This window comes from Dipodomys spectabilis, unplaced genomic scaffold (genome assembly GCF_019054845.1).
Source record: "Dipodomys spectabilis isolate Male_0828 unplaced genomic scaffold, ASM1905484v1 ptg000363l, whole genome shotgun sequence".
Lineage (NCBI taxonomy): Eukaryota > Metazoa > Chordata > Mammalia > Rodentia > Heteromyidae > Dipodomys > Dipodomys spectabilis.
In genome coordinates this window covers 5,839,006-5,861,554 of record NW_024871040.1, presented here as the reverse complement: position 1 = coordinate 5,861,554, position 22,549 = coordinate 5,839,006, and the positions used below count along the sequence as shown (strand labels likewise).

General features: G+C 41.6%; 1 protein-coding gene across 1 annotated transcript in view; it reads right to left on the bottom strand.

Annotated features, from left to right (window-relative positions):
• Window positions 1-434: 434 nt before the first annotated feature.
• Window positions 435-22,549, bottom strand: part of LOC122095939 (solute carrier family 5 member 4) — a 52,123-nt gene continuing 30,008 nt past the window's right edge. Inside the window, exons 10-15 of the mRNA XM_042666275.1 lie at window positions 18,551-18,658; window positions 15,229-15,379; window positions 7,953-8,121; window positions 5,637-5,852; window positions 3,929-4,031; window positions 435-649 (exon numbers count right to left, since the gene is read on the bottom strand). Of these exons, the coding sequence (XP_042522209.1) occupies window positions 435-649; window positions 3,929-4,031; window positions 5,637-5,852; window positions 7,953-8,121; window positions 15,229-15,379; window positions 18,551-18,658 (962 nt within the window). The remainder of the gene's footprint in view (window positions 650-3,928; window positions 4,032-5,636; window positions 5,853-7,952; window positions 8,122-15,228; window positions 15,380-18,550; window positions 18,659-22,549) is intronic.

Here is a 22,549-nt window from a genome sequence, read left to right as displayed (position 1 = left end):
TGCTGCCAGGCCGTTTTTGGACTGTACTCAAACAGGAATCTTATTCTCTTGACATAAAGTAAGGTAAGCCAGGTGATGGATATGATAATTACCTTTATTGTTCTAATCATTTCACAATGTTTACATATATCAAATCATCACATTGTCCACCTTAAATATATACAAGCTGATATTTGCTATTTATGTCCTCATAAATCTAGAAAAAGATTTGGGGCCTCTCTGTCTGCTATATACAATTGTAAGGAGTCACTTCCCTAGCTTCATTAAATTATCGACACTGGTTTTTGTTTTCTTTTATTGACATAAAGGAACATAAAAAAAAGTCAAGTCTGAAGTCACCTCTTTAGATCACGTGATGGAATGGCTAGTCTTTCTTTGTAATGCAACAAACTTGGGAATGGAGAAAATGATATTGTGGTGGCTGAGACAAGAGTTCAGGCAAAGTAACCATAGTAAAACACTGCCACAGCCAGGGCAAGGATGGCATTGACGTTCACTACATTCCTCCACAAGGGCTTCTCTGACGTGTCTGCGAGCTTCCTCTTCAGGTCTTCTTCCTCTTCTTTTGTCAGCTTGGGTCCTGTCTTCTGCAAGCCACAGAATAAGTCATAGCCTTTCTTGAGACATCCACGAGGTTTCTCAGGAGCATCTGAAACAAGGAAAAACAAGTCGCAACAACAGATAGGAAGTCACACATGTCTATGAAGAATGACTACAACCACTTGGAAAGCCAGAGGACTTCTGGGGGAAAATATAGATAAAATTGAATACGTAAAAATTAAAAAAAAAAAGCTGGACCCTGGGTGGTTCACACCTGTAGTTCTAGTTCCTCACGGGCTGAGATCTGAGGATTGTGGTTCCAAGCCAGCTTGGGCAGTAAAGTCTGTGAAACTCTTAGCTCCAATTAACTACCAAAAAACTGGAAGTAGAGCTGTGGTTCAAGTGGTAGGTGCTAGCCTTGAGCAAAAGGAAAAAAAAAAAAAGCTCAGAGACAACACCTAGGCCCTGAATTCAAGCCCTAGGAACGGCACCAAAGAAAAAACTTGCATGGTATAAATCAAAATATGCCAAAGATTTGTACCTGTTATCACAGATGGCTTTACCTCTTTAATATACAATAGATTTTTAAAAAAACAAAAAAGAAAGGGCTGGGAAGGTGGCTCAGTGGTAGAGCGCTTGCCTTGCATGCATGAGGCCCTGGGTTTGATTCTTCAGCACCACATAAGCAAAAAGAAAAAAAGCCAGAAGTGGTGCTGTGGCTTAAGTGGTAGAATGCTAACCTTGAGCTGAAGAGCTGAGGGACAGCGCCCAGGCCCAGAGTTCAGGCCCCACAACTGGACCCCAAGAAAAAAAAATACCATCAACAACCCCATTTGAACATACTAGGGAGATAAACAAACTGAAACATAAAAAAGAGCAAAAGGTTTCTCTTTATGAGTGTTAAACCCAGGGTCTTGCACTTGTTAAGCAGGTCTTGTTCTGCTGAGTCGTGCCTCCAGGGCTGTTTTGTGTCATTATTTTTGAGGTAGGATCTTGTCTGCCTGGGTGAGCATCAGGACCATGATCTCTGCTTCTTTTAGGCTTCCTCTGATTGCTGGGATGACAGAACATTCCTCTGCATTAAACTTCCCTCTCTGTTTTGCCTGGGTCATCCCAGAGCCACAATGATTCCAGTTTCAGCTTGTCCTGTGCTTTCGGATGACAGGCACATGCTACAGCATGTTGAGAAGGGATTCTCACAAACTTTTAGGAGCTGTATGGCCTTTAATTTCAATTCTTCCATTATCAGACTCTCAAGTAGCTCAGATTACAGGCTTAAGTCACCAGTGCTGGGGGAAATAGTTTTTAGGCTCACTGAAGAAGAGAGAAATTTACATTCAAATGATACTTAAATATCAGTTTTCATCTATCAGTGTAAAAAGTATAAAAGTTTTAGAAGCTATGTTCAAGAGTCTGTATGGAAATAGGCACTGGTACACATTGTTACCTGGAAAGCAGAATTTAATTCTTACAGAGGGGAAGTTGAAGTTTAACAAAACTGTGTAGGCATTAATTCTTTGATCCAACAAACTTCTCAAATTAATGCCAAAGGCATATATAGGCAAAAATACAATAAAAATCTCTATATAAGAATACTTGCTGTAGCACTGGAAAATTTAAGGCATATTTCTTTCTTTGAACCACAGCATCATTTCTGGCTTTTGAGTGATTAATTGGAGATAAGAGTCTCACGTGAACTTTTCTTCCCTGGCTGACTTTGAACCATCTCCCTCAGATCTCAGCCTCCTGAATAGGTAGGATTACAGGTATGAGCCTGGCTATGCCTAACTTTTAAAACATATTTTTAAACTCAGATATCTAGGGGGAAAATCACAGTAAAAGTAAGACTATACTTAGGAAAAAAAAGATTCTTAAAGGCTGTTACTTGCTTAGAAGAGAGGGTAGAAATTAATGACCCCTTCCATCCCGCCCAAGAACAAACCAAGTAATATAAATGGAAAGGTACACAAGCAAGATAAAAAGGATAATGAAATAAATAAAGAAGTTACTTTGCACCTGTGAGTGAAAATAGCAAAATTAAACTCTCTGAAAGCTGTTGAATAATAGTGGGTAGGAGGTACGGGAAAAGTAAGAGTAAGAGAGTGTGTGTGTATTTGTCAACGTGTTTCAAGTATTGTATATACTTGTGTGAAACACTACAGTAATTCCTCTGGACAACTGACATACACTTAAAAAAAAGAATGGCAGGAATATTAAACCATGAGTACCAGTGGCAGAGAGGGAAGGGTGAATGGAGACAGTGAAGGAGGGTGAATATGGTGAAACATTTTATAAATGTGTATGAACATGGAACACTGAAACTTGTTGAGATTGGCTTGGGAAGGGAGAGGCAATGAGAGAGAGAGAGAGAGAGAGAGAGAGAAAGAGAGAGAATCTGATCAAAGCCTAGTGTATGCACATATAAGAACATCAAAATAAAAGCCTATGTCAGGGTCAGGTGGCTCACACCTGTAATCTTAGCTACTCAGGATTCTGAGATCTGAGGATCACAGTTCCAAGCCAGCCCAAACAGGAAAGGCTATGGCACTCTTATCTCTAATAAACCACTCAGAAAAACCCGAAAATGGAGCTGTGGCTAAAATAGTAGAGCACTAGCTTTGAGCAAAGATGTTCAGGGACAGCACTGAGTTCAAGCCCCAGGACTGCCACAAAAATATATAAAGAAATAAATAAGTAAATATATACATAAACAAATGCCTCTCATACCACTAATTGATGCTTATTAAAGTGTAAGAAAAAAGAAAAGTAGTAGAATCATAAAAATAACAAGTAAAAAACTCATTTTTTGAGGGAAGTAAAGTAGGCCAGTCTTCAGGAAGGCTTATCAAAAAAAAAGGAAAGTCATAAAAATTATATTAAGAATTTAAGGAGGGACAGAAAAGGCAGGAAGTCAATATAAAGAACTGTATGTCAGTAATATATGTCTAATAAATTCTGGAAATAGGTGATTGAAAAACTGAGAAACTTTAAATGCACAGTTACATAGTCATTGTATAAATTTGATCAGTAATGAAGATATGCTTTCTGCCCCCAAGGCTGGAGACAGAAAATTGTATTATTGGAAAAATATCAAACTCAATCGGAAAAGTGGTAATATTACAGAGGTATTTCCTTAAATAGATTATTTTGTGCTGGACTCAAGTCTGTAATCCTAGCTACTTGGGAGGCTGAGAATAGGAGGATCATGGTATGAGGCCAGCTCAGGGGAAAAACATTCATCATTCTCCATCCCAACAGAAAAACTGGGCAACGATGGTGAAGATTTGTCATCCCGTCTATGGTGGAAGGGCTAAATAGAAGCATCATGGTCCAGAGGCTACTGATGGCATAAAAGCTATCAAAACCAAAATGTAAACCAAGTTGTTACCTTCCTCAATGCCATCATCATCTTCTTCCTCCTTTTTCTCTTCTGTGTCCAAATCGATTCGTTCCTCTGTACTGTTTCGAAGAGTCCAGCACAGGCGATACAACTGGCCAAAGATCATGCACAGAACATTCGTGAAAAGCAAATGTGCCCAGTAATTGAATGGTAACTTTGTTATATCATTTATCAAATTAAACTAGACCACAGAGTATGGGTCATAAGGAAAAGAGTTCCCTCAGCTCTGCTCATGTACCAAAATGCACTAAGCATTTAAAATAATTGTTGTTTTTAATTTTTTTTGATTTTTTTTTTGCCAGTCCTGGGGCTTGAACTCAGGGTCTGAGCATTGTCCCTGAGCTCCTTTTGCTCAAGGCTAGTGCTCTACCACTTGAGCCACAGTGCTGCTTGCAGCTTTTTTTCTGAGCAGTTTATTGGGGATAAGAATCTCATGGACTTTCCTGCCTGGGTTGGCTCTGAACCACAATCCTCAGATCTCAGCCTCCTGAGTAGCTAGGATTATAAGCGTGAGCCATTGATGCCTAGCTTCTTTTGAAAATATTAAAAAAAAAACCTTCCAAATATATTCTGAAAACTCCTACATTCTGGATCTACAATTTTAGAAAAGTTGAAGATTAAGTTAACCCACATAACGCTCTGGCTTCACTCATTGCTCTTGTCATCCAACAAATAGTTGCAACCTCACTATTACTCTCTGTTTAGTGACTACTTTCCTTTCACTTAAGGTTTTATGTGGCAAATGATAATTGTATACATTTGTGGCATAAAGAGTGCTAATTTTGTATGAGTACAAATGTGTCATCGTGGTAATTAGTCATTTTGTATTTTCTTTATGTTGGGTGCCTTTACATTTTATTGCCTCTCTCTTAGTTCTTTATGAAATGTATAAATAAGTTGTGGACTAACTGAAGTTAATACTCCTCTGTAATTTATTTTGGTTATCTGTTATCTGAACTCCTTCCTACTTCCACATCTATCCTCCAATAACTAGTGGTTTCTACTACCATTTTAAAAATAGCTTCCTCTCTCTCTCTCTCTCTCTCTCTCTCTCTCTCTCTGTGTACTAGAGATTGAATTTAGGGCCTGATCACCATCTCTTAGCTTTTTTGCTCAAAGCTAAGTCTCCACTTGAGCCACAGCTCCACTTTTGGCAATGTTTTTGGTGATTAAGTGAAGATAAGAGTTTCCTAGATTTTTTTTCTGCCCAGGCTGGCTTCAAATTGTGATCTCATATCTCAGCCTCTCGAGTAGCTAGAATTCTTGGTGTGAGCCATCAGTACCTGACTGGCACTTTTTTTTGGTCAGTCCTGGGGTTTGAACTCAAGCCCTGGGTGTTGGCCCTGAGTTCTTTTGCTCAAGGCTAGCACTCTACCACTTTGAGCCACAGTTCCACTTCTGGTTTTCTGGTGATTAATTGGAGATAAGAGTCTCAAGAACTTACCTTCCTGGGCTAGCTTTGAACCACAATCTTCAGATCTTAGCCTCCTGAGCATAATACTGAATATACTGTTGCATCCTACATACTTCTCATATGTGAATTGTCCAGTAGATTGACTGGATTCTTATCACCTAGGATCTTCTAATTCTGAGAGTGCCATGGCTCCATTGACCTGTGACTTCTGTACCAGTTGCAACTTTAGAAGAAGAGTAACTCTGACTTCTGAATGAGCATCTAGTCATAGCCCATACTCACATGTATATCAGGGATGGGTCTTGTTAGGAGAGAGACTCCCAGGATGACTAGGACGGACACAGAAAAGATAAGGATGGCAAAGTACAGATAGTGCACTCCACAGATGATCTTGGGACAGTTACTGGCAGCCAAGCAAGTCCCGGTTCCGTAGGAGAACTCTGCGATCATGCGAATCAGACCCATCACAAGTCCAACCATTAGACCCCAGAATGCTCCCTGAAAAAAGAAACAAGGACAAAGCCAGAGTGTTTAGAAGGGATGAGAAAATCATTCTGGTAAGTCACAGTGATCACCTCTCCTGCTTTCTCAGTTAAGGATTACGAAGTGGTGGATCTGAGGGAACAAGTTACTCAAATAGGGAAAGTGGCTGCCTCTGGTGCCTAAATACTATGGTTGTACTATGATTCTCTGGTTCTTGTATCCTGTTGTCAACCAGGACCTAGGCTGAAAGTTTTCCTGGCCTTTTGTTTTGTAGACAGATTAAAAACTTGTGATTGTATGCATGTATGTATGCATGTATGTATGTATATATGTATGCATGTATGTATATATGTATCTATATATTTACCTAGTGCCAGATGTAGGGCTAGCACTAAGGGCGTTGTCCTTGAGCTTTTTATGTTCAAGACTACCAGTTTGAGCCACAATATAATTTCTAGCTTTTTGGTGGTTAATTGGAAATAAAAGTCTCATGGATTTTCCTGCTTGGGCTGGCTTTGAATGGTAATCCTCAGATCACAGCTTTCTCTTCTTTTTTTTTTTTTTATTGGTCGTGGGGCTTGAACTCTGTCTCTCAGCTCTTCAGCTCAAGGCGAGCACTCTACCACTTGAGCTACAGCGCCACTTCCGGTTTTCTGAGTGGTTTATTGGAGATCAGAGTTTCACGGACTTTCCTGCCTGGGCTGGCTTTGAACCACGATCCTCAGATCTCAGCCTCCTAAGTAGCTAGGATTACAGGCGTGAGCCACTGGTGCCCCGCTTAGATCACTGCTTTCTGAGTAGCTAGGATTACAGATGTGAGCTACCAGTGCCTGGAGATAAAAAAACAAACATTTCTTTATTGTGTGTCTTCGTGTGTGCACACATGCACGCACGTGTGCATGCACGTGCTGGTTTTGGGCTTGAACTCAGGGCTTGGATGCTCTCCCTTTTTTTGCTCAAGGCTGGTGCTCAACCACGAGAGTCACAGATCCATTTTGGCTTTTTTGGTGGTTATTTGGAGATAAGAGTCTGACTGGGCTTTGAACCATGATTCTCAGATTTCAATCTTTTGAGTAGCTAGGATTACATGCCTAAACCATTGGTGACTGGTTCTTGTGATTTATTTTGTAGAATTAATAGAACTCTACAAATTTATGCTACCCAACTTGCAGAGTAGTTATTAAGCAGTTTTGAGAATTCCATGGTCTGACGATTAAGCATATTTACTTTCTCTGAGAGACGATGGGAATTGGGATGGGAGGTGTGGCTCAGTTAGTAGCATGCTAGCCAATGAGGGACAGCATCAGGTACCAAGTTTGAGTCCTGGTCTCAGACCTAAAAAAATAAAACAAAACAACTATGGTCTCTGGAAACATGTGTCCCTTTGTTGCTTTGTGCAAGATTTTATATTTTAGGCAAAAAAATGTTTGTATGAAGGAATTCTAAGTCTGGATCACCAGACCCCACATTAAAATAATGTGTAAAAGCACAGAGATAAGAATTACTCTGCACCTGTTACCTCATTGGAAAATCATCAGAATAAGGCTCACATCTAGGAATAATAACAGGATTAAATACATGGCCAACAACAGTCAACTATTTATAGAACAGTTAATTACATGTCAATAGCTATTAGCCTTTTGAATCTTTGTGTGGTAGATTTTCTTCCTAGCATTTCATATGTTATCTCTTTTAGTCCTTACGGCAGACCCATAGGTAGGATTATCTACCTATATAGGTAGGACTGCTACAATTATCTTCACTGAACTGAAAGTGAGGTCATTTGTTTTGGAACACTGCATGACCAGGTGATAGAGGCACTATTCAGCCTGATAATTTACCTCCTGAACTTGCTGTGTTCCTCAGCACTGTCCTGCCTATGGACTTAATATTTTGGAAGAAACAGAAAGGCTGTAAGATGTATAAATGGAGAGAGTATAAATGGAAAGCATCCTTGCACCTTAGTAAGAACGAGGAATTGTGGTGACCACAGCTGAAAATGAGATAGGACTTGAATTGTAGAAGTAGGGCAGAAAGTATGAATGTGGCTCCCTCTGTAGCTAAGAGAATTTTTTTTCTCACTCCAACAGGGAGAGTTCCCCACTTTTCACTTACCTGTTCATTGACTCTTTTGCAGAAGATGGCAAGCAGAAAGACAGCTGCAATGGGAGGTCCAAGGTAGCTGGAAATTGATTCTGTGTAATGGATCAGCTGCCCACCTTGAGAGACCTCTACTAAGGGGACCCACAAGATGCTGGTGACAATTAATACAACGACAAATATCCTGGTAAGAAAGTGAAATGATTTCAATATGAAACAGAAACATTACAGGGACTTCCACTAGACTTTAATTTGAGAATTTATTTTTGTGTCAGTCATTGGTTTCAAAACAAAAATCAAGCTCCTTGATTTGACACTGTGGGCTTTTGCTAAAGGACTATCCATGAGTATAAAAGAATTACTTGAGCCAGGAACCAGTGGCTCATACCTTCAAGTCCTAGCCACTCAAGAGGCTGAGGAGTAAGCTGGAGGATTGTAGTTTGTAGCCAACTTGGGCATGAGATTTCATCTCCAAAATAACCAGCAAAAATGCCTGACTGGAGGTGTGGCTCAAGTGGTAGAGTACCAGGCAAGCAAGCAGGCCAGATGAAGTACAAGGTCCTAAGTTCAAACTCTGATACCAGACAAACAAAACAAAAACTCAAACAGCAAGAATCCCAATTGCTTGTCTATCATATTCATAATAACTTCATCTGTGATATTAAATGCCCACTCATAAAACAGCTCAAATGTCATCTATTAACAACTCTAGTGAAACAAATAAACACTATGTTAGTTTTATTACTGAGCAATTATTTGAATAAAAAAGAAAACAGACTCTCATTTTTTCCTTTTTTCCTTCCTTGATGGACACTAAGTTTGTTTTTATAGTAAGAATTAAAACAATGGTTATATATTGTAGAATGTTGGGTAAACTGACATGGAATAGTAATTTGTGCATTTTATTCTCTCAGTACTCCAGTAGATTAAAGCATTGGTTAAAACACTGGCTAGTGGAAGCCCAGTTGCTGGTAGTTCATGCCTGTAATCCTAGCTACTCAGGAAACTGAGATCTGAAGATCAAGGTTCAATGTCAGTCTGGGCAGGAAAGTCCATGAGACTCTTACCTCTAATTAACCATCATAGAAAGCCAGAAGTGGAGTTATGGCTCAAGTGGTAGAGATCCATCCTTGAGTGAAAAAGCTAAGGGACAATACCTAGGCCCTAAGTTCAAGCCCCGTACTGGCACAAAATAATACTGGCTGGTGGCAAAAGACTATTAGAAAATCCTAGTGTCCAAGGAGCATTACTTTACCTACTCAGCTTTACCTTTCTTTCTTTCTTTCTTTTTTTCTTTCTTTTTTTTTCTTTCTTTCTTTCTTTCTTTCTTTCTTTCTTTCTTTCTTTCTTTCTTTCTTTCTTTCTTTCTTTCTTTCTTTCTTTCTTCCTTTCTTTCTTTCTTTCTTCCTTCCTTCCTTCCTTCCTTTCTTCCCTCTCTCTCTTTACTTTTCTAAGCTGCAGTGTCTTCTGTGCTTGTTGTGTAAAGAAATGAACAAAACTAGCTTACTAGACTATGTGTAGAAGGTCATTACTTGAAACAGAGATGTGGTGGTAAGTAGGATAGATGGAGGAATGAGCTGCAGAGCACTCATGCTAATTACTAGGACTATTATATCTTGAGCCTCTTGAAAGCCAGCTAGCACTTTCTCCAGCATAGCAACAAAGGTGTGTAATCTCTTTTTCCTAAAATGTTTGCTCAGAGTCAAGATCTAAGAGTGAAGGCCTTTTGCATTTCCCATTCAAGTGTTTCATGTACTAGAGCAAAATCTTTAAAAAGGAGGGTTTTGTGGGGGAAGGTTTGGGGAAAATAATGAAAAGGGTGAAAATAATGAAGATGTATTGTATGTAGAAATTGATTTGTTGACTTCTCAACAAAATTTTGGCCAATCAACTTCACAATTCATCCAAAAAAATCATACACCACGATCAAACAGGATCCATTTCAGGGATGCAAAGCTGGTTCAATATAGGAAAATCAATATAATTCATCACATCAACCAGAGCAAGGATAAAAACCACATGGTTATCTCAATAGATGCAGAAAAAGCATTTGACAAGATCCAACACCCTTTTATGTGAAGGTTCTGGAAAAATAAGGAATCCAGGGAACATTTCTCAATAAAATAAAGGTTGTATATGACAAACCGACAGCCAGTATTATACTTAATAGTGAAAAATTAAAGCCATTTCCTCTTAACTCAGGAATGAGACAAGGATGTCCACTCTCTCCACTTCTCTTTAATTTAGTATTAGAATGCCTAGCTACAGCAATAAGACAAGATGCAAATATAAAAGGGATCCAAATAGGGAAAGAAGAAGTAAAACTCTCCCTCTTTGCAGATGACATGATCTTGTATTTAAAGAATCCCACGGACTCAATTCCCAAATTACTCCAGCTGATTCAAAACTTTGGCAAAGTTGCAGGGTATAAAATTAGCCCTCAAGGCTGGGAAGGTGGCTCAGTGGTAGAGCGCTTGCCTTGCATGCCTGAGGCCCTGGGTTCGATTCCTCAGCACCACATAAGCAAAAAAAAAAAAAAAAAAAAAAAGAATAACAAAATTAGCCCTCAAAAATCAATGGCTTTTCTGTATGCCAACAATGAGAGAAGCGTGGCTGAAATCAGGAAAGCAACTCCATTCGTAATAGCCCCACAAAAAAAAAACAAAACCTAGGAATTAACTTATCCAAAGAAGTGAAGAACCTCTATGATGAAAACTTTAAAAACCTGAAAAAGAAATCAAAACAGAACTTAGAAAGTGGCAAAACCTCCCATGCTCCTGGATTGGAAGGATCAACATGGTGAAAATGGCAATACTTCCCAAGGCTATCTACAAATTCAATGTGATACCTCTCAATATTCCAACCTCATTCTTCAAGGAAATAGAAGAGGCAATCCAAAAATTCATATGGAACAATAAAAGACACCCAATAGCAAAAACAATCCTTAACAGAAAGAACAGTGCTGGAGGAATATAAATACCAAATTTCAAACTCTACTGCAAAGCCATAGTGATCAAAACAGCTTGGTACTGGCACAAGAACAGACCTCAGGACCAATGGAAAAGAATTGAAAACCCAGAAATGAATCCACAGACCTATAGCAATCTAATCTTTGATAAGGGAGCTAAAAAAATAGAATGGAAGGGGCTGGGAAGATGGCTCAGTGGCAAAGTGCTTGCCTTGCATGCATGAGGCCCTGGGTTCGATTCCTCAGCACCACATAAGCAAAATGAAAAAAGCCGGAAGTGGAGTTGTGGCTCAAGTGGTAAAGCGCTAGCCTTGAGCTGAAGAGCTAAGGGACAGCGCCCCGGCCCAGAGTTCAGGCTCCAGGACCGGACCCCCCCCCCAAAAAAAAATAGAATGGAAGAAAGACAGCCTCTTCAGCAAATGGTGCTGGCAAAATTGGTTAATCACTTGTAGAAAACTAAAGTTAGATCCTTATATATCACCCTGCACCAGAATCAACTCCAAATGGATCAAAGACCTTGGAGTCAAACCAGACACTCTGAAAATATTACAGGATGGAATAGGAGAAACCCTATGTCTCCCTGGCACAGGCCGAAATTTTCTTGATAGAGACCCAGAAACACAACAAATCAAAGAAAGGTTGGGACTGCGTGAAATTGCAGAGCTTCTAAATGGCAAAGAACATAGCTAGAAAAATCAATAGAAAGCCCACGGATTGGGAGAAGATCTTCCCTAGCCATACAATGGACAATATCTCATACCTAAAATATACCTGGAACTCAAAAAATTAAATCCCCCAACAACAAATCCTCAAGGAAACAACTGCCCAATAAATAAGTGGGCTAAAGACTTAAAGAGAAACTTCTCTGAAGAGGAAAGAGGATAGCCAATAGACACATGAAGAAATGCTCAACCTCCCTAGCCATAAAAGAAATGCAAATCAAAACAACATTGAGATACCACCTCACCCCAGTTAGAATGGCTAGAATCAAGAACTCTAATAACAACAGATGCTGGAGGGGATATGGACAGAAGGGAACCCTACTGCATTGTTGGTGGGAGTGTAAACTTGTTCAACTACTTTGGAAAGTAGTATGGAGGTTCCTCAAAAGACTCCACGTAGAGTCCCACTTTTGGGCATTTACCCAAATGATCACAAACAAGACCACACTGAAGCTTCCAGCACGACTATGTTTATTGCAGCATTATTTACCATAGCTAAGATATGGAACCAACCCAGATGCCCCTCAGTAGATGAATGGATCAATAAAATGTGGTATATATACACAATGGAATTCTATGCCTCCATCAGAAAGAATGACATTGCCCCATTTGTTAGGAAATGGAAAGACTTGGAACAAATTATATAAAGTGAAGTAAGCCAGGCCCAAAGAAACATAGGTCTCATGGTTTCCCTTATTTGCAATAACTAGTATATGTCTGAGACAAGCAGAAATGGTCAGATATGTTGATGTTAGGCAAAATGAACCCCAAGATAAGGATTCAAATGCTTTTTCTTTCTTGCAATTGTTGCTAACATATTTATAAGATGATTTCTTTGTTGCTTTGTATGTCCCTCCCCCATGGTATAACCCCTGTATTCACTGTATTTGATGTTAGTTTACTTTGTGGAGGGGAAGGGAAAAAACAAATTGTTTAAATACGGATACAGGTGGACCCATTGCAACAATGAGATGTACAAGTCGTTATGTTGAAAAATGAACTTTATAACTTTGGCGGGGGTGAGGGAGGAGAGAACTTGGGGGCGGGTATGGGAAGGGATGGTAAAGGGAAACAAAGGAGGAGGCAACAATGCTTGATCAGAAATGTACTCATTACCTTGCCTATTGAATTGTAACCCCTCTGTATGGTATTTTTACAATAAAAACGAAACTGATTTATTGAGTGGTAACTCCTTTGTGCAATTACTTAAAGATAATAAAAACATTAAAAGAAGATGTTAGTATTTCTCAACATCAGCTTCATAAGAAAGCTGATAAAGGCCTTTCAAGATGGGTCTTTTAGGGCTTGAATTCAAGGTCTCAGGCTTGCTAGGCAGGCACTCTATCTACCATCTGAGCACAGCTCCAGCCCTTTTTGTTCTAGATACTTTTTTTTTTTTGCCAGTCCTGGTACTTGAAATCTGGGTCTTGGTACTGTCCCTGGGTCCTTTTAGTCAAGTCTAGCACTCTACCACTTTGAGCCACAGCACCAGTTCCAGCTTTTTCTGTGATTAATTGGAGATAAGGGTCTCATGGACTTTTCTGTCCGAGCTAGCTTCAAACCATGATCCTCAAATCTTAGCCTCCTGATTAGCAAGGATTACAGGCATGAGCCACTGGCATTTGGCTGTTCTGGTTACCTTGGAAATAGGGTTTGATGGGAATCTGCTTTGTTCTCATAACTCCATGTTGCTTTCATGGCCCACTGACTACCTCCCCAGGGAATCCCTTCTAGGTCTCGGGAAAACTTCACCCCTGGCCTTATCTGAAAGTGGAGGACTGTTGGCACCAGGGAGATATTCCTACCATAAGACTACAAACAGGATGGCTTGTACCACAAATTCTAAACAGGACAGCTTGGGTAATGAAGTTCCAACAGAGCAAGGCAAAGAAATTCCAAAGAAGAGTCTCTCTCTCTAGAATTTATAAAAACCTAACCCTCCCTCTTCCCCTCCCCACTCCTTGTTTTTCTCTTCCTGCTTGGTGTTATGTAGAGTCTCTCTGCAGCCATGATTAAAGCCTGTTCTAGTCTGCTGAGGTCTCTGCCTTCTTTCTCTCCTTTCATCCATTTGATCTTTCCTAACACTCATGACTCAGTTTCCTAACAGGGCTTGGCTCTTTTCCTGGGCTGGTCAGGACTGCAGTCCTCCTATTTACATTTCCCAACACAATTGGGATGACAGATGTGGGCTACCATACCTGACTCTTTTCCATAGACACAAAGTGCTGTGTCCTTGAATGACATTGCTTTTCTCCTGGAATGGCTGAGACTTTGGCTCCCAGGTTTCTCCCACACAATGAGTGAGATTTCATTAAAAGGGAGAAGAGTGGGGTTCCTGCTTATTTTCTTATTTGCGAGGCCCTGGAATGAGCTTGAAGTGTACATCACAAGTAAATAGCAATGTATTTTCATTATTAAAAATATCACATGCATTATCAAAATATGTAGTTGAGTTACAAAGTATAGAAATAGAAAAGATCCATTTAATATCTTAGCCCTGTCCTCACATTTAGAATCACTACCATTAATCTGATCAGTTTTTCTAGGCATCTTAATCAATTTCTTTTCTTTTTTATTTATTTTTAAATTTATTTTTAATTTTTATTATGTTTTTTCTCACTTTTGTATTGAACATGTTTGCTGATTTTTTTTTTTTCTGATCGGTTGTGGGCCTGAACTCTGGGCACTGTCCCTCAGCTCTTCAGCTCAAAGCTAGCACTCTACCATTTGAGCCACAGCACTACTTTCTGCTTTTTCTGCTTATGTGATGCTAAGGAATCGAACCCAGGGCCTCATGCATGCAAGGCAAGCACTCTACCACTGAGCTACCTTCCCAGCCCTCAATTTCTTTTCTTTCAAGACTTTTCTCCACGTTCTCACTCATATCAACTTCACATGACAAACTTACACATTCTCACTCACATCAACTTCACATGACAAACTTAGAAACTCCTAGAGATAAAGCATCAGTCTATTATATATTCTGCTAAGAGCAGGTGGAAATTGTGCAGTTTATGAAAATGTGATTGGAAGCAGTTATGTGGGAACTCTAAATAAATAACAGAATCTGGCCAGTGCTATCTATGCCCGTAATCCTAGCTACTCAGGAGGCTGAGAGCTAAGGATCATGGTGCAAAGCCAGCCAGGGAAGAAAAGTCCATGGAAAGCTCATCTCCAATTAATCACTGGAAAGCTGAAAGTTGAGCTGTGACTCAAGTGGCAGAGCACCAACCATGAGTGGAAAAAGCTGAATGACAGCTCAAGGCCCTGAGTTCAACCTTTCGTCCCAGCACATATAAAGAAGAAGAAAAGCAAGGAAAGAAAAGAAGGAAGGTAGAGAGGAAGAGAAAGAAAGAAAAAAGAGGGAAAGAAAGACAGATATATAATCAGAGGCCCTTGAAAATCTGACAAAGTGAATATTTCATGAAAAAATTCTTTATGTGGAGAGAGACAAGTGAAACTTAATGCTCTTTGCTTTCCCTTCCCCCATTGTAGTAGAACTCCATGGTTATTTTCACTGGAGACAGAGTTGGGAGCTCTAGATCAGTTCTACCTCTGTACTTCCCACAGGAATTTGAGTTAGAGATTCAGATTCACTCACCGTCCAGCTATCAGGAGCTCTCTCTCAGATGCCTTCTTCCGGATCTTGGTGTAGAGGTCTATGGTGAAGAGGGTGCTGGCGCTGTTGAAGATGGAGGTCAGGGAACTCATGAGAGAGGCCAACATGACGGACAGCATCAGCCCTCGCAGCCCTGGAGCCAGGAGAGGGTGCAAGTACTGGTTAGGGGCTGAATGCCTTGATCTATGAGGGCCAGACCAACTCAGAGAGCTGTCCAAAGATACTAAGTATTATTTGAAACATTGATGAACCAATGTGCCCATCAACATGTACAGTGATAACAGGGAATATACCATAGGGGAAGAACATACCAAAGAAACAAGAAATCACATAGTACATTAAAAACAACAACGACAAAGAAAAACCTCTTGTGCTCATGTCTTGGAGTTCATTTTGCTTAGAGTCATCTTATATAGTCATATGTACACAGCTATTGAGCTATTCTGCTCATCTGCTAAGATTATCCTAGACATATACTAATTATTGCAAATAAGGGAAACCATGGGACGTATGTTTCTCTGGATCTGGCTTACTTCACTTAATATGATTTTTTCCAAGCCTTTCCATTTCCTTATAAATAGGGTGGTGTCATTCTTTCTGGTAGAAGCATAGAATTCCATCACACACACACACACACACACACACAAACACACACTCACACGCCCCACATTTACTTGATCCATTCATCTACCTAGAGGCATCTGGGTTGGCTCCATATCTTAGCTATGGTGAACAATTCTGTGATAAACATAGCTGTGCTGGTAGCTGTGCTGGTAGCCTTATTTGTAACCATTTGGGTAAATGCCCAGAAAGTGGGGTTGCTGGGTTATAGGGGAGCCATACGTGTAGTTTTTTGAGGAACCTCCATACTGCTTTTCAGAGTGGTTGAACAAGTTTACACTCCCACCAACAATGTAATAGGGTTCCCTTTTGGCCACATCCCCTCCAGCATCTGCTGTTATTAGATTTCTTGATTATAGCCATTCTAACTGGGGTGAGGTGGAATCTCAATATTGTCTTGATTTGCATTTCTTTTATGGCCAAAGATATTGAGCATTTCTTCATGTGTCTATTGGCCATTTTTATTTCCTCTTCAGAGAAGTCTCTCTTTAAGTCTTTAGCCCACTTATTAATGGGGTGATTGTTTCTTTGAGGATTTGTTTTGGGGGGATTTAATTTTAGATATGAGGCCCTTATCTGATGCATGGCTAGTAAAGATCTTCCAATCCATTCAGTAGAGAATTTAAATCACAAATATAAATTCGGAAGACTTCAGCTGGAATCTTGTTTGAGAAGAAGAATCAGTAGTGTCATCTTTGTGGAGGATTTCTTTGCTTCCCAAAAGACTCACAGAAGCTGAGAGAGGAATCCTAGTCTGTGGTTCTGCCAAGGAAGTCTTGGATGAGGTAGAGCCAAGAGATGGTTTTGTTTTTGTTTTGTGCTAGGGTTTGAACTCAGGGCCTCATGCATTCTAGGCAAGTACTTTGCCACTAAACGATGCTTTCAATCCTTCTGTGCAGAAGTTATTATTATTATTATATTATTATTATTAATTATTTGAGAGGTTAAATTGGGAGTGTTTATTGGAAAACCAGCGACTGCAAGTGTTCTTCTGTCTCAAAGGCCTGCCGCCCTTTGAATACATTTAACAATGTTAGAAAACTGAGCCATGAGAGCAGGAGAGAAAAGAAAGAGTAGAAAAACAATAACAACAAATCAACTCCAATGGAGAGCTGAAGTGAGTCACCATGGTGGCTGGAGGAGAGCCAGGGGACAAGCAGCATGGTGTCTATTTTTAGATAGGGGTCGCACTTCCTGCCTAGGCTCATGCCTAGGCTATAACTTCCTGCTTTTGGTTTCCTACTATAGTTATTAGACAGGTATGTGCCACAACACCTGGCTTCTTCTGTGGAGATGGAATTCATGGACTTTCCTTCCCAGGTTGATGTGGAACCAGGAGCCTACCACATCCAGCCTCCTATGTGGCTAAGATGATGCCCCAGAGCCCAGCTATTGGTTTAGAAGGGAGTCTCATGAAGTTTTCTGTCTGGGCTGGCCTCAAACCACAATGCTCTTCATCTCAGTCTTCCACATAGCTAGTATTACAGGTGTAAGCCACCAGTGTCCGGCTAAATCCAAGAGTTTTGAACCATTGTAGGAAGTTTAGTCTCCATTTTCCTCTATCTATTAGTAATGGCTCTGAACCTTCTGGAACAGAGAAGGATGTGGGCATAACTGGTGTCATGTTTGTGTGTAGTGTTCATTTCATCCTCTAAACATTCACATGTGTCACAGAGATGTTAACTATTGTTTCTGAGCTCTGTGCCTTGCTCTGCTTCTGTTTGCCACAGCAATGATCACCACCAGTGTTCCTAATAATTAACTTATTTATATGTATGGTTTATTTTCTATCTCATGAAACTGAATGTGGGTTGTAAGAGGAAAGGGTTTTTTTCCTTACACATTGATGTTCTCTGAGGACCCAAGCGGGCACATAATCAATAGATTGAGATCTATGACTTGAGTATCACTGGGTGACAGATAGAAGGAAACTTAACCTCAAAGCTTTGGAGTACATGTTTGAGGTAATGCAAGACTTTTCTCATCAAATATACCATGTTATTGATTAACTTGGAAGGCAGTCTTAAATCTGAAGGAATAGGGATTCCTCTGCCAGAGTCTGTATCTAGTTTACATTGTCATCTCCAGACGCCATATGTGTGGTTGGTTTCCTGTAAAAGTTCCTCAAGAAATTCATTGAATAAACTGGACACTGGTGGCTCATGTCTGCAATCCTAGCTACTCAGGAGGCTGAGATCTGAGGACCACAGTTCAAAGCCACCCCCAAGCAGGAAAATCTATGAGACTTATTTCCAATTAACCACCAGGAGTGGTGCAGTGGCTCAAAGTGATAGTGTGCTAGCCTTGAGCAAAAAGAGCTCAGGGACAGCATCCAGGCTCCTGAGTTGTACCTTGTCTATACGCTTTTCTAATTTGGGAAGGGGAAGGGAAAAACAGAATGCTGACCCATTGTAACAATGAGATGTACAAGACACTATGCTGAAAAATGAACTTTACAATTTAGGCATGGAGGGAGGGGAGGGGGGAAGTGTAGTTGTGGAGGTGGGGGGGAAGGGAGGGTAGGAGCAAAACAAAGGAGGAGGTAACAATGCTTGATAGGAAATGCACTTATTACCTTACTCATGTAACTGTAACCCCTCTCTACACTATTTTTACAATAAAAAAGTGTAAAAAAGAAATTTATTCATCTGGTCTTTAGGGTTATAGGTCAACTTGAACTTACCAGCTGGCATGAGTTCCAACACCAGTGTTGGGTACGCATAGTTAGTGCAGCCCACATCCACTCCACATTGTTTCACACATTCAGAAGGCACGACACAAGCCACTGTATCTGAGGGCAGAAGCAGAGGTGAGTTCAAGTACAACTATGGAAAAAAAAGACGAAGAAGTGGATGAATACGTTGGGTAGGAGGAAAGATAGTTGCCTGGAAATGAGAGACTGAAATTGGAAACGGATATGATAGATTGTGTCTCTCTTTGCCCCGAAGATGACCTAAGCATTTCATTCTCATAGAACTGCATGTTCTAACTCTTGGAGCAGAACTGTCCCTTGGGATGTGGCCCAGTTTTAGAGCAAACCAGAAGCTGTTGAGTCCATCCTCCAAGACCATGAAAAATCAGCACAGAACAAAACAGCAGCAGCAGGGCTGGGAATGTGGCCTAGTGGAAGAGTGCTTGCCTAGCATGCATGAAGCCCTGGGTTCAATTCCTCAGTATCACATAAACAGAAAAAACCAGAAGTGGCACTGTGGTTCAAGTGGTAGAGTGCTAGCCTTGAGGAAATGAAGCTCAAGGACAGTTCTTAGACCCTGAGTTCAAGCCCTAAGACCGCCCCCCCCCCCAAAAAAAGGAGACTATCCGATATATTTATCATCAGGACTATAGAATCTAAGACAGCTACATAATATTTCACCTAACAATTGCTTAATTCATGTTGTTCTCTTTACCACACAGGATATTCTCCAGGACAAATTGTATGGCAGGCCACGAAACAAATCTGAGAGAAAAAAAAAGCAGCAGCAGCCACAACACAAAGTTATAAAGTTGTGGAGCACATGGGCAGCAAAGATGGCGCTGAGAGGGAGTTGAGTGGGCAGAGCCCGATTTGCTTTATGTTCTATGCGTAACCAGCCCGTGGAAGCTTAGGTGCATGATAGGGTGTGACCTTGACAGTGATTGGTTCCTCTTCCTCCCCTCCCATGCCATCTGGTCTTTATTGCTTTAAAAAGTGCTTGCTGTGTGTTAATAAATGAGTTTTCCTGCTTGACTTGACTCCCTGCTGCATCTGATTTTCTCCCGGGCTAAGGGAGGCTGGGGAACGGGCGAGCGACTTCACTTACCTTTCCTCGGACCCCGTCCGTCTTTTGTGGGACGGACGAAGATCAGACATCTGAAGCCCAACGTGTGGCACGAAAGGAAAATATACTGGCTGAGGCTAAGCAGTCTCTCCGGGTAAGTGAAACACTTAGTATGGGTAATGCTATTTCACAGAAGAAGGAGGAGGAGGCAACATTAGGCCTAAAGGGAGTAAAGGAGGACTTGGGAAGTGAGAAGGAAAAGGAATGGGTCAAATTTGACTGAGAACGCCCTGAAACATGCACAGTGGAAATCAAAACAAGGGTGAAGGTTATCCCCTTTGACTCGGGTGCCCCTAACGGTCCTAGGCCCCTTCCCTATTCCCTCGATTGGGGGGGAGGTACGGCACCTTATGAGACCTGCGAGAGGGAACTGCAAGACCTAGACCCCTACCAACCTTCCATGGAGGGGCCAAGGGCTGGGGAAGTAATCTATTCGGAGGCCTGCCCTTTAAGGGAAGTGCCACCCGGGAGCCCAGACCCTAAGCCACAGGATTTGCTTCCCCAAGCATATCCGGTCAATTTGGCATTAGGAGCTAACAGGCCCTTGGAATGGTATCCATGGGAAGCTAAGGACTGTAAGGTCCGCTCCTGGATAGTGAGAAGACTCCACCCTCCTGGCAGCAAAGTCTCCACCCAGTTCCTGCATTACCTAGGCAACTGGCACACCTGGAAGAGGTCACATCTGCATCTGCTAAGGTCACATCTGAAGTTGTGGCCACACCTTTCTCGGCCCATACCCTTATAAGGCCTAGCCCAAGCCCAGATGCTTTTTTCTCAGCTCTTTCCTTCTCAGCTCTTTCTCAGCTCTCTTACCTCTTTTCCCAGCTCTCTCTCTTTCTCAGGTCTTTCCCAGGCCTTTCCCAGTCACGTGGAGTGCCAACCTGGCCTGGTCCCAGCAGGTCTAATGAATAAACCTACCCCTTACCTGAATACCAAGTGCGTGCTGCTGTTCTTACTCAGCTACCTCTTTTTAAAAACCTACAAGGACCTTAAAGAGCTTCGCAAGGTGGTGGCGGAGGATGGCCCAAACTCTCCTTGGGCCCAGACCCTATTACAGGATATTGCTTATCACCCATGTGTCCCTAAGGACTGGCTGGATGTGGCCAAAGCCGTCCTCACCAGTTCTCAGTTTATTAGATGGTGTGCTTTCTTTAAGGAGGAATGCAGAGTGCGAGTGGAGAATAATTGGCAGGCTCAACCCATGATACCTATTACTTATGCCATGTTAACAGGGACGGGGGAAGGGTACTCCAATGGTGTCCAACAGGCCCCAATACCTGGCCCGTACCATGACCAGGTGAGGCAGGCAGGACTTGCTGCGTGGTACAAACTGGATGATGGGCCCACTGAGTCCCCCATAGCAGGAGTGAGACAAAAACTTGGTGAGCCTCTAGTTGAGTTTGTAGAATGAGTCCACAGAGCATTAACTGCAAGCTGCCAGAAGGGAATCTCCAAGATCTGTTTGTAAAGCTGCTGGTCTGGGAAGGGATGAATGCAGACCACCGCATGGCCTGTGGGGGATTGAGAGAGAGTTCCCTGAGCAGATGGGTGGTGGTCTCACAGGATGTGGGAACGCAACAGCACCAGTCCCAATCACTAGCTTTAGCTTTACAGGCTCAGGCATCTACAATGACTGAGGCCATTACTCAGGTGCTGGCAGCCCAGGGCCAAGGAATCCCAAGACCATCGGGGAGAGGGACTTGTTTTAAATGCAGGCAGGAGGGGCACTTTAAGAGGGACTGTTTACAATAATCCCCTGCCAACCAGCCCGGGGGGGGGGGGGCAAACTGCCCCCTACACCCTGCCCCAGGTGCAGGAAGGGATACCATTGGCAAAAGCATTGTCGATCCAAGTTTGATTTAGATGGGTGCCACGCCGACTCCAGTGGAGTCTGCTTAGCATGGGAAACCATCTATCAGACCAAGATAGGGGCTTCAGAGACCTATCTCTGAGTTTTGGGACTTCACCGAAGTCTACCTCAGAGAATGGGGCTTTATAGAAATCTATCTCCAAGTTTTGGGACTTCACCGAAGTCTACCTTGGAGAATAGGGCTTCTAAGAGGCCTACTCCTGGAAAAAGGCTGGCAAGCCCCTGGGAAAGATGTGTTTCTGCCTTTCTTTTCCTCATAAGAGTGCCTATTAATCTTTTACTGTTTCTGCTGTTCATTGTACTTGCTCATTGTCAACGTTCCCTTATTCAAAGTTCTTTCTTAAGAGTGTTGACGACTCTAATATCTGATGAATGTCTCAAAAATATGACTAACTCACCAGAGTTAAGTGCTACCCTGCAACCCCTCTTATGAAGGCTAGTAGACAAGTTATAAGCAAATATAAAAGTATTGGGGGTTTCACAAAGTCACTCCAGCAGAAGGAATTGTAAGAAATTTACAAGAAGCTGTAGGCGCGGCTAGAACAGAAGGAATGTATGGCAATTGCTGAGATAACTACTTAGGAGAAAGAACTTCCTGGTACTCTCATTTACTGAGACTTGCTAGATCTAGACCTCCGTGACCTTACTATTAAAGAAGGAACAGGAAAAATCTTATGGGATAATTAAGGCCTCTAAAGAAATAAGGTAATGGTTAGTTGGTGACAAACATCGAAACCCATTATATTTCTTAGAGATAAGCCGGAAACAAGTGCCTTTCAGGCGACCAGCTGGTGACCACCTAAGAATGAAGCCCTGCAGCAAGATTGTGTAAACTTTTGCCCTTTCAGGCGACCAGCTGGTGACCATCCAAGAACGAAGCCTTGCAGCAAGATTGTGTAACCTTTTGCCCCTTTCTTATGAAGACTTCTGTTATAAAAGTTTGTTATCCTCTGCATTAAATCGCACTCAGCACTCAGCACTCAGCACTCAGCAT